The sequence below is a fragment of the Lepisosteus oculatus genome, chromosome 10, assembly GCF_040954835.1.
Source record: "Lepisosteus oculatus isolate fLepOcu1 chromosome 10, fLepOcu1.hap2, whole genome shotgun sequence".
NCBI classification, from domain to species: domain Eukaryota; kingdom Metazoa; phylum Chordata; class Actinopteri; order Semionotiformes; family Lepisosteidae; genus Lepisosteus; species Lepisosteus oculatus.
In genome coordinates this window covers 38,295,183-38,315,123 of record NC_090705.1, presented here as the reverse complement: position 1 = coordinate 38,315,123, position 19,941 = coordinate 38,295,183, and the positions used below count along the sequence as shown (strand labels likewise).

At 41.6% G+C, this 19,941-nt stretch overlaps 1 protein-coding gene across 1 annotated transcript in view; it reads left to right on the top strand.

The window, feature by feature from the left end:
- The first annotated feature begins 297 nt into the window (after positions 1 to 297).
- Positions 298 to 19,941, top strand: part of ext1b (exostosin glycosyltransferase 1b) — a 130,651-nt gene continuing 111,007 nt past the window's right edge. The window contains exon 1 of the mRNA XM_006635565.3: positions 298 to 2,065. Coding sequence (XP_006635628.1) covers positions 1,116 to 2,065 — 950 coding nt within the window. The 5' untranslated portion in view covers positions 298 to 1,115. The remainder of the gene's footprint in view (positions 2,066 to 19,941) is intronic.

The following is a 19,941-nucleotide window of genomic DNA, read 5'->3' as shown; positions in this document are numbered from 1 at the left end:
ACCTTAATTAAGTTAATTACTATCGAAACTGATTTAATAATAAACGCTGAGTTTTATTTTAAAAATCCATCTAAAATATTTTACAAGTTGTTTATTTGGCAAAAAGCAAATCTGGGCTGGGAGCAATTCTTAACAGTGCACAGATGATATTTGTAAAAAATGCACCTGGACCAAAAGGAGAAACAAAAAAAATCGCCTCTCTTTTGCTCGCCTTTGGTTATGAATGGGTGCAGCGGATGCGCCGCCCTCTCCGGACGTGACGCCGAGCCAATGGGAAAGCCCGTTGCGTAGTGATGTGACGTCGCCAGCTGCCGTCGTGTCTGGATTGGAATGTTAAAGAGTAACAATCGGAACCGCCGAGCATTCGGTAATTGGACACTGGGGTCAGAGACTTTGCAGTTTAAACTCTCTTTTTGGATTCCTTCACAGTGACGAAATTGCAGCTGGGGGACTTTCAACATCTTGTTTTACTTGCCGAGCTCAAACAGGCTCACCCGGTAGATGCGAGCCGATGTCTCTTGGTGGTGGGATTGTTCTCAAAATTAAGAGAAATGCAGGGATTTGTGAGGCTACAGTGTTTTAAATAGACGGCGAGCCTCTCCTGCCAGAATCATGGAATGATCCTAAGGAACCGAACAAGCGGGTACCTTCTGTACGGATACCAGACGGCTGTTGATAATCCCTGCCGGCGGCGTGTACATGAGTTTGCAGTGAGACTGTGTGTCGCTTTTCTCGGATGCGTACAGAACACGAGCCATCAGCCCACTGTGGAAGGAGTTAGTCCATTTCGGCAAGATCTGAACAGGCTACGGGCTGGAGGCGCGCCTGTTCTGTGCGACTGCTTAGTAGCGCCTCTTCTTTACGTCTTGGGCAATATACCAGCGGCGCGCTCTAACAATGATAGATAGAAGAGGGGAAAGATAAAGAATAAGTCGCCCACATGCACTGGATCGGTCCCAGGATTTGGGAACGGAATAAGAAGAAGGGGGAAGACGAGAGTTTGAAATCCTTGCAGGGTGGTGGAAGATGGCGGATAGGAGCTGGAGGTGGTGAGAGCGAAACTTCGGGGCTTTTTGGTTTTATTTGCAAACATCTCGACCCAGATAGTAGGACACATGCAGGCCAAAAAACGCTATTTAATCCTGCTCTCCGCCGGCGCCTGTCTTGTTCTACTGTTCTACGTTGGAGGTTTTCAAGTTCCTGCTCAGCGAAACCAGAGCCGGCGTGACGATCGCAGCAGAAATGGTTTCCATCCGAATCAGCCTTGGCCCCACTTCTCAGACCATTTGCAATCTTTCTTTCCCTGGGACCGATTGGAAAACGTGGATTACAACATGCACATTTCCCCGAGGCAGAAGAGGGACGCCAATTCCAGCGTGTACAAAGGCAAGAGGTGTCGCATGGACTCCTGCTTTGATTTCTCGCTGTGCCAGCGAAACGGTTTCAAAGTTTACGTCTACCCCCAGCAAAAAGGGGAGAAAATCTCGGAAAGTTACCAAAACATTCTGTCAGCCATCGAGGGATCCAGGTTTTATACTTCAGATCCCAGCCAAGCTTGCCTGTTCGTCTTAAGTTTGGATACTTTGGACAGAGACCAGCTCTCCCCTCAGTACGTGCATAATTTAAAAACAAAAGTCCAAAACCTTCACCTGTGGAGCAACGGTAGGAACCATCTAATCTTTAATTTGTATTCGGGTACGTGGCCGGATTACACGGAAGACCTCGGGTTCGACATTGGTCAGGCTATGCTGGCGAAAGCCAGCATCGGGACCGAAAACTTCCGACCCGGCTTCGACGTTTCCATCCCGTTGTTTTCCAAAGATCACCCCAGGACAGGAGGAGAACGGGGGTATCTGAAGTACAATTCCATCCCCCCCTTCAGGAAATACATGCTGGTGTTTAAGGGGAAGAGGTACTTGACCGGCATCGGGTCAGACACGAGGAATGCCTTATACCATGTCCACAACGCGGAGGACGTGGTCCTTTTGACCACCTGCAAGCACGGCAAGGACTGGCAGAAACACAAGGACGCACGTTGTGACAGGGACAACGCGGAGTATGACAAGTGAGTGAGTCAGGCTAGTGGTCACCGCCGAGTCGTCGCGCACAACTTTGCTCAGTCACTTGCTGTCGCGGCGGCCAACTGGTGGGGCTCCTGCCGTAACGTGTGGTCGGCCGTACCGTGCAACAGTGTGCCATGAGCGCCGTATGGGGTGGTGTACTCATACACTTTCCAGGTTAGTTTTACCAACGTCCCAGTCAGAGGAAGTAGGGTCTGTTGAAGGGGTTCTCAAGATGTCAAAGTTAACTGACTTTTAGACGCCCGGTGCCCCCTTTCATAGAGCGGTCAATTTGTGCGCAGCTGTTGAAACAATTAGGCTGAAAATCCACTTAATTTCCCGAAAGCTGGGCTCGGGGTACTGGGGAAATGCCGTCACGCCAACAGCAATTATTTGTTATTTCTTTATGAATGAAGTTCCGGTAGGAGTTTTCCCTTCCGTGCCCAACGCCGGTTTCTGGACCCTTGCCACGTCGTGAGTTAGGGCTGTCGATGGTAGTGGTTGCGATTCCAGTGCGGTGAGCTTTCCCCAGTATCGGAGACACCAGCACTGGCTGGGTAACCACGGAGCGCGTCTGTCTGCCTGTCGCAGTATAAATTCAGTCGTTTCGTGCACTGAAACGCATTGTCAGGCCTGACAAGATCTGGGACCGAACTGGTGAAGTATCTTAACGGGGGTCTGCTATCCTCCTTTCAGGCGTGAATGGAAAAATGGAGAGAGAGAGAGAGCATCCCTCCATGCATTCATTTATTTGTGTAAATCACTGCTCCCAGCCCCTCAGAAGAGAAAAAAAGAAACTTATCTCCAATTACAGCTAACGGGACAAGGGTTCGGCGTGACAGACCGGGAGTAGCGCATTATCGGCTTCGATCATGCTCTCCTCTTCTGGGCTCATGCTTTCGGCCGGTGTTGCTACAAAACAGCGAGGTCTTCACCAGGAATGAGCCTTTTCATCTTCCCGAAGGCGGCGGCCTGACCCTGACCCGTTTGACGCGGTGTGTGTGCGCACTGTTGACCCGGCGCTGCTCCCGGAGTCATTTTACTGGGCTTGTATCGCACTTTCTGGTGCTACCGTTTTGCACAGCAATTGAAGACAACGAGGAGAAACGTTACTACGACTCTCCCGTTAATGCTGGTGAAGCAAAAAACAAAACAACCACCACCACACTGCTCTGAAAACGAGCGGATCAGAGGGCAGGGTGGAGAGGTGTCTGGTGCGTACAGGAAAATCCTTTCGTACTTTGGATCTTGCACTCTGCAAGACGTGGCGATGGTTTACAAATCTTGAGATTTTGACATTACCGCAGGCTCACATAAAGCCGGACATTTAGGGTGAATACGGTACCACACCTAGGAGTTTCAGAGCGAAGGGCAACTTGCTTGGTAGGCAGTATTTCGTATTGGAGAATTAATTACACTCGGTTTAAGCCCATCTTCATTGATTTCCTGTATGCGGAGTAAATCCTACTTCAGGGGTTTTATGGCCATTGTGAGGTTTTTGATTGTTAGTCGGGGGGTGTTTTAGGTGCGACCATAAAAACGCTGTGCTCATTGTCGGAAACAGCCAGCAGCACCCTTGTTAATGAGGTATTCAGGTAATAAACGGAAACACCCCCAGAGTTACAGCAGGCCTTTAGTTGCACAACTGCTAGTAATAGCGATAGTTCAGGTCAAGGTACAAATTGAAGTCCGGTTTGCGCTCCGTCATTTCGCTTCCTTATTTTCTACAGTTACCTTATTTTCCTGGGTTTATGTTAAAATCCGCGTCCCATTCTTGTATTTTAATACCTTAGGAATTTGGTCTGGCTGCTGGCAGACAGCCACCTTTCCGAGCAGAGGACGACAGATCGCGTTAATAATTCTCACTGGAAATAATCTGCATAACAAAATCGCGGAAAGTACTGCAACGTGCAGTATCTTATTTGTATGTTTTATAACTGGCGGCACATGCTTAGGGTAATTAGCAGACGTGCCTTTGAGTTAGGGTCATTTACGTTGTTACTGGCTTAGAAGAAGATTTTTTTTTTATCCCTGGCACCATTGTTAATTTCTGTAGCAGTGACGGCCATAAAATAATTTGTACCTTTGCAATGGAAACGGAACTGAGATAAAATTAGACATCGTCTTCTTTGCATCGTCGAAGCCGGGAGTTAATACATTTACGTGTCTGTGCGTTAATATGCAATGTAGAACCCTACAGAGGATCTGGCACAAAGTAGGTCGGTAATAATGTAGCGCGAAAAGGGTGGTGTTTTCCTTGCTTGTGCCAGCCCTGGATCTTTAACTAGTTCCCATGGGACGAGTATCTTAATCATCTGTCCCATACAGTTTGTGTTCCTAATTTGGACTGGCAGGCATTCCATATGATTATGATGCTGAGCCCCACATCTCGAAAAAGTACTTGGAAGTAAATGAGATCCAGCGAAATTAGTAAAGATATACACAGTGCAAATGTGGATAATACCGTCTCTTTTTTTATTAGATCAAAAACAAAGGTGAAAGCAGATACAGTAGCAGATGAGGCTGTGAGATGAGAACTCATTAGACTGGCAGCTGTGTGCCTCTAAATGTTAACAACCCCCTTTCTTTTTGTGATTGGCTCGTTGCTTGACACACAATTAAAAATGTCTCATTATTTTTGTTACTATGAAATCCGGGTTTTGGCTTAAATTAAGCTGCAAACCACTGTGCACTTTAATTATTTCTAAAAGCAAGGGATAGTCTGTTTCTTGCAAGTTGACAGCAGCACAGTGGGGGCACAGTGCATAATTTACAATGTCCTTACTATTTTCAGTCTCCTGAAATATGATTTTTTTTACCCCTCCCTCCCCACCCTTCATCTCTAAGTTTGACAGCACCAGAAATGTGTCTTCTGCTTCAAACAACGCTGACTGTGTTAGTCCTGCACTTACTATCACATTTTGCTGCCTTGGGTTGGTGCTGTACTGCAAATTGTGTCAGTGGGGGCGATATGTGTAGAGTACAACCATTGGAAATATATGTTCCCGAGTCAGTAGTGGAGTAATCTCTAAAATGAGTAATCCTGTTCCAATATAATAAACAAATTGGAGGCTTTTGTTTGTAACCCTCAATCAAATTCTAAACATATCTTCATTTAAATTTGATGAAGTAATGGTTGAGATTGAAGGGAGTATGTCAGTGAAGCTGATCGCTCATATGGTGACTGTATGGATGTCATACCAAGAAAATTAAAATTGCTGTGTATATTACCACTGTCTCCAGGAATTTAAAGGTACGTGAGGTGGGGAGGATCGTTAGAAACAGTCCAACTGTTGTAGAGAGACTAAAATCACTAAATATGTAGAGGAGATAAATATAAGTGGTAGCTTTAACTCTTGGTTTATAGGTTCAGGTTTTTTTTGCATTATGGTACTTTTTACTTTCTCAGAATCGGTTTTCATTTACAGTGATTAAGCAATGCAGGTGTACTGTATGCTGGTGCAGGAAAATGATCGATGAATACTAAATGATGTGTGGTATTGAGAAGTATGTTGCGGACTCAAAACATTTCTAAACCCGTTATGCTGTGATTACACATCTTTTGGGGAAAATAAAATCCTCTTTCAAATGAAGAATTTGTCTGCTGTTTTTGAAATCTTCCCTCTAAAATCGTCATTAAGAAGTACTCAGTTCTTTTGTGTAAGTACAGAAAATGTTTGAGCACTTTTAGTTTTATGTTATGCACTGGATATTCTGTTGACTTTTCTGCTTAAGTACTGTTGTGTATTTGATTGTGTACTGTAGGTACCGTTGCAATGCTCCTACAATTATTCCTTTCTCTTGTACTTTTGTGCAGTACCCTTCCTGATGTCTACGAAATCTAACAATTTAATGCTTAACTACAGGCCTCCCTGGTGAAATTGACCATGTAGTCAGACTTACTCAGTTATTTCATGGTTGCTTAGAGAGTATTTTGTTTTCAATTCGAAATATCAGCCTGCAATTGGTTGTTATTTTTGGAATAGATTTGCCACTGTAAGAAGGAAACAAAAAAAGATTCAATACCCTTACATTTCATGGAAATAATGACCAGATTCACTTTTCCTACAACATGGACTGCTCAAGCCAGGGGAAGCATAGTGTCCAAAACTCTCCTGGTTAGTGTGTAGGAGGCACTGTTTTTATTAATTTTATTTCCAAATGAATCCTTAAGATCCCCCCCTCAAATCTGCCTTCAAAGAAGCCGTCTTCACTGGTGGCCTGTTGCAGCTTTCAGCTAAAAAAAAAACTAAAATAAGTGGATGGTACAGGTTGACCTCTGAAATCTGATCATATTTGTCGGCGTTCTACTCAATCTTATATACAAAGCAGCAGCTTGTGTTTCTACTCTTTCTTTCCCTCGGTAATGAGAATGTAATGGCTAGCAATTATGGCACCTCAGAATTAACCTGAATTTTTTTTTTATTATAAAACTCTGCTTTGTGTATGAAAAATCTGTTCTGATGCTCAACATATTTTTTAAAGGAAATTAGCACAATGATAACTACAGGTTTAAGAGTTGACACTTGTGCAGGTACAGAGCTTGAAAAACTTTGGCGCACAGAGCAAATCTATTTTCTCACCATGTGATTGAAACTCTTTTTAAGCTGCACTTAAGAGAGAAAATGCAACTAATGCACAGTAAAAACAGCCTCTTTGATGGGGAAAACCTGAGTGCTGATTTTTAAAGTTGAAAAGTTTTAAGATCACTCACCAAGTTTTGCGCATGATCCAGAGTGTTTTTGAATGTCTTTGCCTGCTATGTACTGAAGCGAATGATAATGACACTACTCAAAGGGTAATTTTCAAAGGGGACGTTTGTGGCCAAAAGGCCACAGGATGCATAATGGATTTAAATTCGAATCATATTTTGTTGTGCTCATACTCTACAAAGCCCAAAATATAACGTCTATTGTTACTGTATGGCTCTAAGGATTTTTTAAATCTGATTTGTGTGAACTGATGCATGTTGAGTGAAAGTAAAGAAAAATGAGTGATAGGCTCAGTTCATTACCAAAACTGTTTTGGTGGTTTAACTCTGTAGAATTGTGCACCAGTGTTGACCAGTTAAAATATGAATTATATTTCATTATATATATATATAAAATAAGTCAAGGTTTCAGTTCTTAAATTTTTCAGCGCAGAGGTCTGTAGCTTCAATTCCTTTGCCTTACAATAACTTAGACTACAAAGTAAACCCATTGGTTTTCAACACTGGATTTAGAAAACTTCAGGCATACAATTCAGCACTCACTGAGCCATGTTCTTCTCCTGTGTCATCTATTTACAGCTCAGTGGCAAGAAACACACAGCATTGCCAACTGTAGTATGCGTCTGCAAGATATTCTTATTTTAATTTACAACCTTTGCCTTCTCAACTAGCTCTAGCTGTTCTAAGTCACTATATCCTTCCAACGAAAAGAGTAAGTTAATTAAACCACTGTTCTTAGTTTGTGGGTTTTCACATTGTCGTTGTACAGCTTACATATTTGACAGCTTTATCCGTACAGGATTTCAGGTTGTCCTTTTTTATTGTAGGATTTTTAATGACTCCTCCAAAAGTCTCATTTTAAAGCAGTGTGGTGTCTTCAGATTCCAAGGCATGGATAGACTGTAGTAATCCCATGTTGGAACAATGTATGTGCTTAAAGACACGATAGTCGTATCTATTAAAAAAAAACGTTCTTTGTAGTCGCAAGTTTATCTTTTGAGGCCAATCTCTACAGCAGGCTGTAAATGTACCAAAACTGCATGATAAGCTGAAGTAATTCACCTGTTTTGTTCCCTTGTCAGTGGTCTATATGATAAAAATCTGTTGAATCAAATGTCCCCCCTGTTCCTGTCCCCCAACCCCCACACTGTTTTTATTGGTAACACACTAAACTCTGCATTTGACATTGGTGTCTCTTTGATGGATTAGGATGAATAATGTGCTGGTGCCAGTGGGGGAAAGCCGGAGTTACTCAGCCTTTCCAGTGTTTGTTCAACAATTCCCAGCCACCACTCCATTGTGAAGGCAGCTAAGATCACTGCAAAGGAATGCTTGTCTACTTTTAACTCTTAAAAGTAGACAATGTAACCTTGCTCACTCTGCAGTGCTGTATTTGGTTAGTGAAGAACTAAAATGGGTTTCAAACTAGATGGCTGCTAAATATCTTTGATGTGCTATAACAGTCAAATTCCATACGTGTCCACAGAGCAGTTCTGTCCCTCATTATCTGTTACAGCTTTTTTTAAAAGTTGATCTTGGTTTTAATCACTGTCTGCAGATAAGACTACTTTGAAATTTTCATTTTTTTGGCTATTGCCTTTAAATAGTTTACCAGGCACACCAGAGTTCTTTTGATCTCTAGTTTTGCTGACCAGCGTCAGCAATGACTACTAGTAAGGCAAATCTACAAATCTGTAAATGCCAGTGAGGATTGTGTTGTACTTATTTCGGACAGGAGGACCAGGTGCCAAGTGAGCTAGCTGATGTTTGAGAAATTCTAATAATAATAATAATAATAATTGCTTACACTTATATAGCGCTTTTTCTGGACACTCCACTCAAAGCGCTTTACAGGTAATGGGGTCTCCCCTCCACCACCACCAGTGTGCAGCATCCACCTGGATAATGCGACGGCAGCCATAGTGCGCCAGAACGCTCACCACACATCAGCTATCAGTGGGGAGGAGAGCAGAGTAATGAAGCCAATTCACAGGGGGGGATTGTTAGGAGGCCATGATTGATAAAGGCCGATGGGGAAATTTGGCCAGGGTGCCGGGGTTACACCCCTACTCTTTTCGAGAAACACCCTGGGATTTTTAATGAGCACAGAGAGTCAGGACCTCGGTTTTACGTCTCATCCGAAGGACGGCGCCTGTTTACAGTATAGTGTCCCCGTCACTACACTGGGGCATTAGGACCCACATGAGACAGCATTAATGACTTATGTCTTTATCTAATCAAAGATACCCTGCCCGTTGAAGGAGAAAGGAAAAACAAGTACAGCTCTCATTTATTCGTTAGCGGACGGAGAAAGCTTGGAGAACATGAATTAATAAAGGAAAACGGTAGTGGTAAAAGCAGTCTTAAGTCATTTATACATCATAACCTAGATGATGGCTTTGGGATAATTCGAGATGTATCTGTTCTAGTAAATGAAATAAGGGAACCAGGCATCCTTACTGTCAACCCAGCCTGAAGGTGATATGATTTAAGCATTCCTGACAACTGTCTTGCAGTGGAGATGAAAGCACTTCGCCTCGCCTTTTGATACTGGGACGTACACGCCAGTGCTGAAAGCCGTGATTCTTGTCTGAGCCGTCAGGTCCCTTTAATCTCGTTGCCAGCAAAAGGAAAGCCTGCCGTGTCGCTCGTGTGATTAGCTGCATTTTGATTTTAATCACTATGAGTTTGTCGAAGCGCATGTCAAACGCCCATTCGCAAAAGGGATGAGAGGGGGGAAAAAAATTGCGTCGGAGGAGAAAGAAATCCCTTCTGTGCTCGGAGCCAACTGATGTCGCAGGTTCCCACTGTTTTTTTTTTTCTGGGAAATATCCCTGAGTCTCAGGCACTGGAGGGAAATCTAACTGCTCTGCATGTGGCATCAAAGTACTGATAGGTGTGGAACTTTGAAGCAGAGCAAAATGTCTCTAAAAGGCCTCTGACAAACGAGAAGAATCCTTTTAGTCCTGGCAATTTAGGCCGGATAAGGTGAACATTAACCTTTGGAAGCATAAGCGGAATAGAGAGTGATTAGTCTTTCAATTCCAGTGCTGTTGCTTTTGATGTTTCTCGGGCCAGAACAAGGAAGTGTGTGGGAATGAGTTCCAATATTTAGAAAGCATTTTTCAGGGGGAGTGTTGCTCCCAGATGCATTGGACTGTAAACTATATTTTATCACGTCAGACTGCTGAAGTGGTTCTGTCTACTTTTACGTGTTAATTCTAGATAAGTCATTTTTCCCATTAAACAGTTTTTTCCAACGTCAGAGAAATTGCCATTGGTTTTACTGATAGAGGGCTGTACCTTTCTATGTCTTTTAAGATTTCTTCATGCCACAGTTGAGAATTGAGATTAAAAAAACAGCCAACAAAAGACTATTTTGTGCCTCAAACCATGTCCTGTCCTGTGTAGCAAGAATATAATGTGGTTTTAATAAACTTAATCCAGGGAGTCATGAATCAGATCTACACCACAGTATATAGCCTGTTGGGCAACACTTCCAATACTACCAGAGCAGGAAGTGTTCCATAAGCATCTGCTTTAGCTTGAATTCCACAGAACTTTCTTTAAAACCTTTTCCCCTCAGACTCGAATAAGATTTTACATCAAAATGTAAGATTCCCCCCCATCAGACCCATTGGGTTGAATGAATAAAAATTGTGCGTGAAATTTAAAATGAGGGAAAAAGCTGAAAGCTGATCCTGTGTGCACTTGTGGAGAATACGGGAACCTGGATAATCTTGCTTCCTTCACAACAAGCTCCTTTCTTTGCAAATTCCAGTCCACGCTCTGTTGTTTTTATGGAAATTTGTGTCTTAAAGCACCGTATTTTCATTTCTCGAGAATTGTGCCCTGAGGTTGTGGATATCTCGGTGTCTCTTATCACAGGTAGAAATTGTAACCATCTCCTTTATTGTGTTTGGGGAACTTCTAAGGACTTTCTGTGAGAAAGTTTGCACAAATTCTTCCATGCCTTTTGGTGCTTTGATACTCCTTTCCTTAAGCTTCGACTTGGAAAGGGCAAGAGTTACCCACCCCCTTCCCACAGCAGAACCTCAGCCTGAACCAATCGGCAGTGACGTTTTATTTCGCCGTTCGCTTTTGAACTTTGCGAGCAACACAATGGCTGTCCAGAAGCTTCACCGGCTCTCATTTAAGTGGGATTCATGACACTTCACGGATCGTTGGGTCTGCTTTTGGGGGTGGGAAAAAAAATAGTGTCTGGGAGAGAAAATGACTTAAGTGTTGAGAGATTTAGATCGTCGAGGAGTAAAGTCTTAGGAATTTCTTCATCGTTTTTCCCCCCTCCTCAGTTCTCATTGAAAGTATTTTTTTTGTCTAGTAATTTGTAACCACCTATTTCCTGCCCTTTTACAATGAGATTGGTGAAAAATGGAACTTGTTTTTGAAGCGTTAAAGAGATGCCAACCCTAAAAGAATTGTTTAGTAAAACGCATTTACAGAGGAAGGGGGACAAACTTCAATTAAGAAGCTGTAGTTTTTTCTTTCTTTCTGTGAAGCACTGTTAAAAAAAATAGTCCTCTGGTGATCATGTTTTTTAGGATTTTTATATTGCAATAGCAGCTGTGGAATTTAAACTTATTTGTATTGGGGGTGGGGGATAAGTCATTTAATCGTTTTAAAGTTTAGATTTTGTTGCTTAATTTAACAATTTGTGAAGCCTGCAAAAGAAATCAAGTTGAATGCTTTCAGCTGAAATGGAAAGTTTCTTTTGCAGTCTTAACAGTGCATCATTCCAAGTTCTGATTACTTCTGGCAGCCAGTGAATGAAGAATCCCACAATGAGCAGGTATTAAACATAAATTATGTATTTATATTGCCTGTTTATCTCGGGAAGAGCTTACCTGCTCCGTAATCTCAAATGCACTTTTAAGATGGAAAGCAGTGTTCAGAAAATGACTATGACAGATGATACTGTGTGTAGAAAACACTGCAGGATCATTTTCGGCTTCACTGTGTTGAGCATCTTGCAGAATACTAGAAGACCTTGTAGGCTGTGTGCTGAAATCTTTTTAATCAAGAGTATTTAGCGATTATTTTACGTTTTTAGTTCTCTGTATTTCCAAGGTTGCAACTAAGAACTTAATGTTTATGATAATCTCTGTTAGAATTATGAACAATGGTGGGTATTTTTACAAATACAGTGCTTTTAAATTAAAAAGGTTAATTTAATTAAACTTATTTTCTTGTGATGTCAAATGTATAACTATCTAAGCTCTCTTAACTCCATGCTACCAACACAAGAGGTGAAAGTGTCGTTTTGAAAAATTTACTAAAATTTCCCCCCTTTTAATTAGGATGAGGCATCCATGAGGTATTGGTGCAGCTGAAACTGTGACCTGAATTACCTACTGACCTGGGGGAGCTACAGACCAGCTGCCTCTTTTCAAACTGCATTCCAGAACAGCCGCTGTGTAGTTTTACTGTCAACCAGCTCGCAGACAGGACTTAACGAGTCTCTCATAGTTTTGCAAGCACCCCGTAGGTCTGAGGACTTGCAGTGGCCTGTAGAGTCTCTCATGGACCCTCTAGCCAGCTCTAAGGAATCTGACTGGGATGGAGCTAAAATGAGCACTTCCACTGTGGAATTCTTTGAACTGCATCTCAACTCATTGCGAACCTTCAGTGGAGTCCTTTGCAACCACTTAGTAGCCTCGTAGGTTGACGTGTCTTGGCATGCCTTCAGACTACCCGCCGACGCTCAGCAGGTGGGGTTTTGGCCAGTGCCTGGACGGGAGACCTCCTGGGAAGGCTAAGGGTGCTGTTGGAAGGCGGGGTGGTGTTAGTCAGATCGGTAAGGTACACTCACCCTGCCATCTGTGTGGTTCCCAATTTCCCGGTACAGTGATTGGGACACTGTCATAAGACAAGCCACCATCCTTCGGATGAGGTGTAAAATCGGTGTCTCAAAGTAGGGGTGGTAACCCTGGCGTCCTGGCTTAATCCCCACCCACCCGCCTTTATCAGTTATGGCCTCCTAATAATCCTCATCTAAGAATTGGCTTCATTACTCTGTTCTCCTACGCACTGATAGCTAATGTGTGGGGAGTGTACTGACGGGCTGGCTGCCTCTGTGACATCATCCAAGGGGGGCTGCACATTGGTGGTGGTGGGAGGGAGTTCCCAGTACTTGTGAAGTGCTTTGAGTGGAGTGTCCAGAGATCGTTATGTAAGTGTAAGGATTTTTTATGTTTTATGATGTTTAGTGTTTGGAATCAATATTACCTACAATTTAGGGGCCGTCTTTTATGTAAATTCCAAATTCAATAAATTCATCTAAAAGGTAAAAATAAACGTTCCCCAGTAGTACCCAACGAATTAAAGGTTTTCAGATGGCAAACATTCAGCGGTTTTATTCTTGGAGATTTGGGAATTGAGACCAGTAATTTCAAATCGTTTGCAAGCTCATTGAAGTGAAAGAATCCATAAAACAGGTGATGCATTGACCTGCACTGAGAGCCTTTGTTTAAATATTAACCAGTTTTTTTTTTTATTTGGTTTTTCTTGTTGCACAGAGAATTGTATTTGCAACCAGAAGCCTTTGGGATAGTCTGGACCGAGAAAACTCAGCATTGGCGTTTTGCTCTGATTTGTGAGAATGGGGATTGTCCGTCTAAGAGCCCCAGCTCAGTTTATGTTTGCAGAAGTATGTTTTTGTCCCTTTTTGTGGGTGGGGGAGGTGAGGTGAGGTGGAAATGGTGGGGAGGGGTTGGCAGAGCAGCATCGGCTGAAAATCGCTGGATGTTTTTGTTAGTCAAATTTGTACCTAAAGCGCAAGAAAGAGTTTTGGTTTTGTCATTCTGATCTGCTGCCGAGCTGAGACCAACCTTATTGTTCTCTTTCGGAAGGTCTGTAATAGCAATCACTTGAGAAAGTCATAAAAAATCGCCCCCGATGAGAGTGGTATATTAAGCTTCACAGTCTGGTTTTGCGATTTGCCAAAGGGGTTGGAGCTGCTGCATTTCATCTTTTTTTTTTGTTGTTGTTGTAGTTGTAAAGCCTCAGGAGTTGTGCTTGCCACGGGTTGAAACGACTACCTGATGGGGAGGCCTTGGAGGCTTTCGAAGTCTGCCTGTTGAGCGTATCGCTGGCCAAGATGGTTGGACTGTGCCATTTGCATTACTTGTTTTTAACTATGGCTTCAGGGTGTGTGGCAAGGAAAAAAAAACAGGGAGAAAAAGCAGAAAACTGAGCAGATCTCTGGTCTTTCATTCATGGGAAGTTTAAGAAATACCACATTATTCAGCTGTTGCCAAGGCAGAGGATTAGCTAGGGTTTTGATACAGTAGCAAATCATTATGCCATTAAATTAGGAGCAAATCTGTGACTAAATTTCTGGCATTCAGAACAGTAATTTGAAAGTTTCAGGCTTACTTGATGGCTGTGAATGAAATACACAATTTACTTACTCCGGTGTGTGGGAACCCAGCACTTTGGTTTTGAATTAAGTTAAAAATATATTTCATATCATGCTTATAAACATTAACCAGATGTTTAAAGCTTTCATTATTGGTGTCTTTTACTCTGTGCTGTTTGATTGTTCCTTTAGTACGTATTGCATTCTTGTGTGGTGGACAATGTCTGTCTAAGTCACTGCCTATATTCATTAGAGAGACTGCAACGTTGACATTTTCCAAGCTCGCTTAAATACCTGTCTTTTCACTAAAGCTTCTAATGTACAATTTAGTGTTACTCTTGGTTTCACTAAGTCAATTATCGGTCTCCCCACTACTTTTGTATTGCTTCTGTTGAGAAAGGTGTGATATTGGGCAGCATTCTGAGTTTTCTGAAAAGTACACGTGCAATTTTATTTCTTCTGTGGAAGTCAGTTTTCAGCAACGTGTCTATTTTGAATATTTTCTAAAAATCAGGGAGTCCTTACCGAAGTTAGAAAAAAGGAACATATTATGAGTCTCATGTGGGATTTCAATCAGACATTGCTGTTTTCAGCACAGCCTTGGTTTCTTTCCAAAAATGTTTCCTAGCCTGTTGGTTTCAGTTCAAAGGAATTTCAGTGGAAACTGTAAATCCAGTTTCTCACACTTAGAATTATGGTTATGAATGTTTTTTTGCTGTGATCTACACCTTATGTGTATTTCCTATTCTCACAGATAATAATGGACAAAAGGGGTGAAAATGATGCCTTTTTGATAACTATAATACATGGAGCATATGGAGTCTTAAAAACATTAACATTAAACGTCAGTAATTGTATAGTGATGATAGCTGTACTCTGTACCAGGATAGTTCTTTTTTTTACAGTACCTACAGGTAGCCCGGATCATTGTTTAAAATACAAACATCCCTTTTTTCTTCACAGAGAAGTGTGTTGTTAATGATTGTTCATCTAGAACCATAACGGTTTAAACATGAATAATTTACTACCAGTTTGTTTTTGTACAGCTACACATCCAGAATCCTTTTCTATTTCACCAGCTGTGTTTAAAATTAAACAATATATTGCAGTTCCTCACAGCTTTGTTAAGCAAATCTGGTTTCTTGAATAAAACATAAATGCAATATATATTTCTCAATTAAAACGGCACACTAACATCCTACTGAAATGCTTCAAGCTATGAAGTAGAAATACCAGTATATAAATATATACATTGGTGAATTTCATTTCCAATTCAAATATATTTTGTTTATCCCTGTAGAAAGAGCAGCAAAAAGGTGCTGAAGAAAGGCCGTGATAAGAAATGCTTGATGTCTAAATTAAATTAAATCATACTAAAGCCTTTTACCTAGTAAATGTTTTATTTTTATAAATAAATAACAAGAATGTTTAAAATCATTTGAGTTGTCCATCGGCAATTGAGTCAGAGCTAGAAACACATTGGTGCTCTCAAAATTGTGTAGACATTTATAATCATTGTGCAAATTTTGGAATGAGCCATTGCAGACTACCAGTAAATGTGCAATATGGGTATTTTCTCAGTCAGGATTTATTTTTCTTCAAAGGCACTCCTGCTTGTGAATGAGTTGATTCCTACGAGGGGAAATTTAGGGTTTTTTTTTGTGTGCAGAAGAGCTAAGGAAGGTAGTGGCTCCCCGGCAGCAATAATGAAAAGCGTGGTGTGTAATTACCCCTGTGTTTCTAGATTTGTTAACGTATGAGAGAATGGAGCTACCATAACTCCTGGAGGTATTAACCTCCAATTAATGTGCGACTTTCCCTACTTCATTGTTCCTTAATTATAAAAATTCCTGTGTTAATTCACTGTGTAGAGAAATCACTGATCCAATTGTGTAACAATATTAGAATATTATATTGTTTAACGTTCGGTTGGTGTACAGAGTATGAAAGCAAAAGAATATTGGACTGTACTCCCGTATGGGCAGAACAGTTAATTTGCTTAAAATGCTGTGTAATTGTAACCCCACCCCTACTGGAGTTTCTCTGATAGCATTAAATTGTATTTGTATAAACCTAGAATAAGATGAGCTTATTACTACTATAAAGGAGTGTTATTTTTCTAAGAAAAAGAAAGGAGAATATTCAGTTGCAACCAGACATAAACCTATGGTCTAGGCGCTCTTTAGACATGGATTTGGGCCAAAGGTGGCTGTTACTGCATTCTGCATGGGGTTCGAGCCTTCAGAAGTGTGGTAAGGGAACACAGTGCTTCCAGCAGGCAGAATCCAGGGGTCAGCTCAGACTTGGAAGCTGTTAAGGAGCAAAAAGCGCAGCTGAGTCCTCTTTGGGTTCTTTCTGGCAACAGCTTTCCACCCAGCCAGTGACCGATGCCTGAAAAGTAAAAAGCCCCACAACCGGAGATGAAGTGCCTCCCTGATCTGTTTACCCAGCCTGAAGGAATGTGCTGGCCTTTGATCAGAGAGTCTGAGGTTTCCAGTCAAAAAGGGGGGAAAAAAAACGTTATGGCTGAGTGTAAGAAAAAAAGGCTGCTCTGCTGCCTCACGCAAATGATTTTGATATTCAGAAATCGAATTTGTGTGAGCACATTTGGGTCAGCATCAACCGATCGGTTCACAGATCTCTAGATCTCAATTTCTGCGCATTACGGATGCCTTTCCTAGCAGTTCTGTATGTATGAGGTTGCACATCTGGAGTGGCTGAGTTATGTATTTGTTTTTTTTTTTCAAACGAAGTTAAGGCACAGAAGAAAATATCACATTTACAATATATTTCCAGCTATCAGGTTGTACTACAAAAGCTTTTTAAGGTTTCTCTTAAAAATTAAAATAAAATGTTGCTTTAATACATACATTTAACCAGAACCTCGCTATTGTATTTCAGAATTACTGCATTGTTGTTTGTTGTATGTTATACAACGTCTACTGTTTTGTTACAGAATTTATAATGCTTTTAGAATGTTTAACCAATAGACACAGGGTTGCTTTATTTGGTTAAATGGAGCAGCAAATGTAGTTTTTTAGGTCTATGCAAAAAAGTGCATGAATTGGACTTGTTCAATTGTATATATTCACAAAAATGAAATCACTTGATAGTCATCCTGTGGCATCGAGCGATTATTTTGGTTAAAAAGGTCAGTTTTTACAGTTAAAGGTATGTACTTTCAATATTGTGTATTTAAATATTATTCACGCAGTTGACATTGGGTCAGGCTACAGGCGGTTTAATCTTAGGTTGTCATTTTTTCAGCTATTTTCATATTCAGTGAAGCTGTGCTCCAATGGAATTGGGCTCAGTAGATTATATCCCATTAATTTCAATTGTTCTTGACCAGCTCTAAGCCTTCACTAATATTAGTTGTAACAGGATATACAAATAAAATATTTGTTGCACTACCTGACTGACAACCAGCTGAAGAAATGCTTTGATTTTTGTGTGTGATATAACCAATATAACACTAATGTACAAGAGACAGGTTTCTGCAGATCAGTGTTTAAAGAGGATGACAGCCTGTCTTCTGTGGGAAACATTTGGTATAAATCTCAAGTTTTGCATTAAACAAAAGCCTCTTCAACACCTAGCAGGATTTACATTCCTGTGAAATTCCAAGATCCAATCAAAGTTAGAACATACATTTTTTGCTCCTTTTTTGTAGAAAGAAGCTTGACCAATTGGGGATCACTTTGTCATTTTGTATAGTTTCTTACCCTATTAGTCTCCTCTTCAGAGTGATAATATCGCCACTGGCAGAACACCTTTGTTTCAATTTAATTTTCACAGATGTATGAAAAGAGTCCCCTCAGTTTGGCAGCGGGTAGCGTTGAAGCCAACATGCTGAATGCAATTATAAATTGAAAGGCGAGTGGGTGCTCGAGATAGCTGAATAGCTATATAAAATTGTCAGGAGCAAGGTTGAAGGAGACAGTGTATTTGCAGTAACAATTTAGCACATGGGTGACTTAACTGGTTCTGTTATTGTAGAGGTTACAGCTCACTGCGTTTTTTGCAAGCAGCTAACTTCGTTTTCATTTGTCCCTCTGCCAGAAGCAAAGGAAAGAGGCACAGGCATGGAGTTTCAGTCAGTGCACTGCAGTGGAACTGTTCTTCATTGCCAAAGTGCTACCTGTCCTTAATATTGTTGAGGTTGGTGGGATGCCTCTAAGCCTGTTTTAACTTTAAGGGTATGGAGCCTCTGTTTTTTTTTTCTTCTTTAGCCTGTTTATTTATAGTGGCTAAAACCTCAGCTGGGTTTTGTTGGTGCGGTCCAAAAAAAGATCAATATTGAGAGCCACCCACGTTTCCAAGTAATCCATTATTTTCAATCCGACGAGCCCCGCTGACGTCTCCGTGATGGCTCCCCTGTGTCAGTTGGCGATGAATACCCTTCTTGCACACCCCAGGTGCTTTCTTTCAAGATTTTGTCTTTGGAACGCCAAGCGTACATAAACTCAGGGATTGTGGCCTTGGGTATTGGATAGTAATGAGATTGCCGGAGTATTCAGCAAGACATGATGGGTAGGTACGGTGATAAGAATTGAGTAACATGCAGATGATAGAAGCCTAAGGAGTCTTACTTTTTCCAGGAAGACACATTAGCTACCTTACTGCAGAGTGCACCACAATTTTTCCACATTACCCAGAAAGTGCAGCATTGAAAAGAGTAATTTCATCTTGCTTATTATACCATTTATTATCAGGAGACATTTTAATCAGAAAGAGCACCGCAAAGGTCAACTTTGGTTTTAATTGGAGACCTTTTTTATGTAAAACCCACTGTTCTGCCACCAGTAATGCTTGAGCCTGTCTCTGCTGAACCCAGAGCTTTATAGCAAACACCTGTAGTAAAAGTATCGAGTTAGAGAATGGAACCGATGATACACCAAAGTCACACGAGCAGTACATAAACAGAATTTAATGTCTGAATGCATTCGGAGATAAAAAAAACTGCATTGCGACCTTGAACTTTGAGCCTCTCTCACCCTGTTTTTTTTTTTTTAATCGGCTGAGGCGTCATTTAAACCAAAGGATTATCTGGTCCAAATGTGGACGCCCTCTCCCTGGACCTTGTGCCAGGTTCCAGTGCAGCCTGTAATTCTGAACAGGAAGGCCACTAAATATACTTCTTCCAAAAAAAAAAAACTTTCAACAATAGAAGCCTTTGGCCTTTGGTGTGGACAGCACTATGGAACTAGGAAAATGAAGTCCGTCTAGTTTTTTTTCCATGTAAAGCCTGAAACGTGGTCCTGTCCTTGCAGGACGGTGCTTTTGTCAGAAGCTAGAATTGAGCTATCCGTCTGTCTTCACAGCTTTTTCCAGTTCAGCCAACTAACCTACCGTTTTTTTTTGGGGGGGGGGGGACTGTTGAGGAAACTGGAGAACCTGGAGAAAACCCACACGAACGTGGGAAGAACATACAGTAAAAACGCCATCCGTTTACCCCCCCCCCCCCCCGTGTCTGGAAATGAACAAGGCAGTGCTAGCCACTGTACCGCTGTGGTACCCTAGAATCGAATCGTATCCTATATTAGAATGGCGAGGATTGTGGTCTCCTAAGAGGCCATCTAGAAGCCTATGATCAGGACATCACTGGTTCAAGTCTGGGATGTTTCATTATTGGAGCTTATTCTCCCTGGCGTTCCTCAAACAGCTGGATACCGGCATGTGTGAGCGTCTTTGGGGGGGGGAGGGGGGTTGTGTTAGACAGGCTATTTCCAGTTTACCATTCAGACACGCCACCTGTGGCTTTCTATGCACCTGTGAGGCGCAAGTGCTGT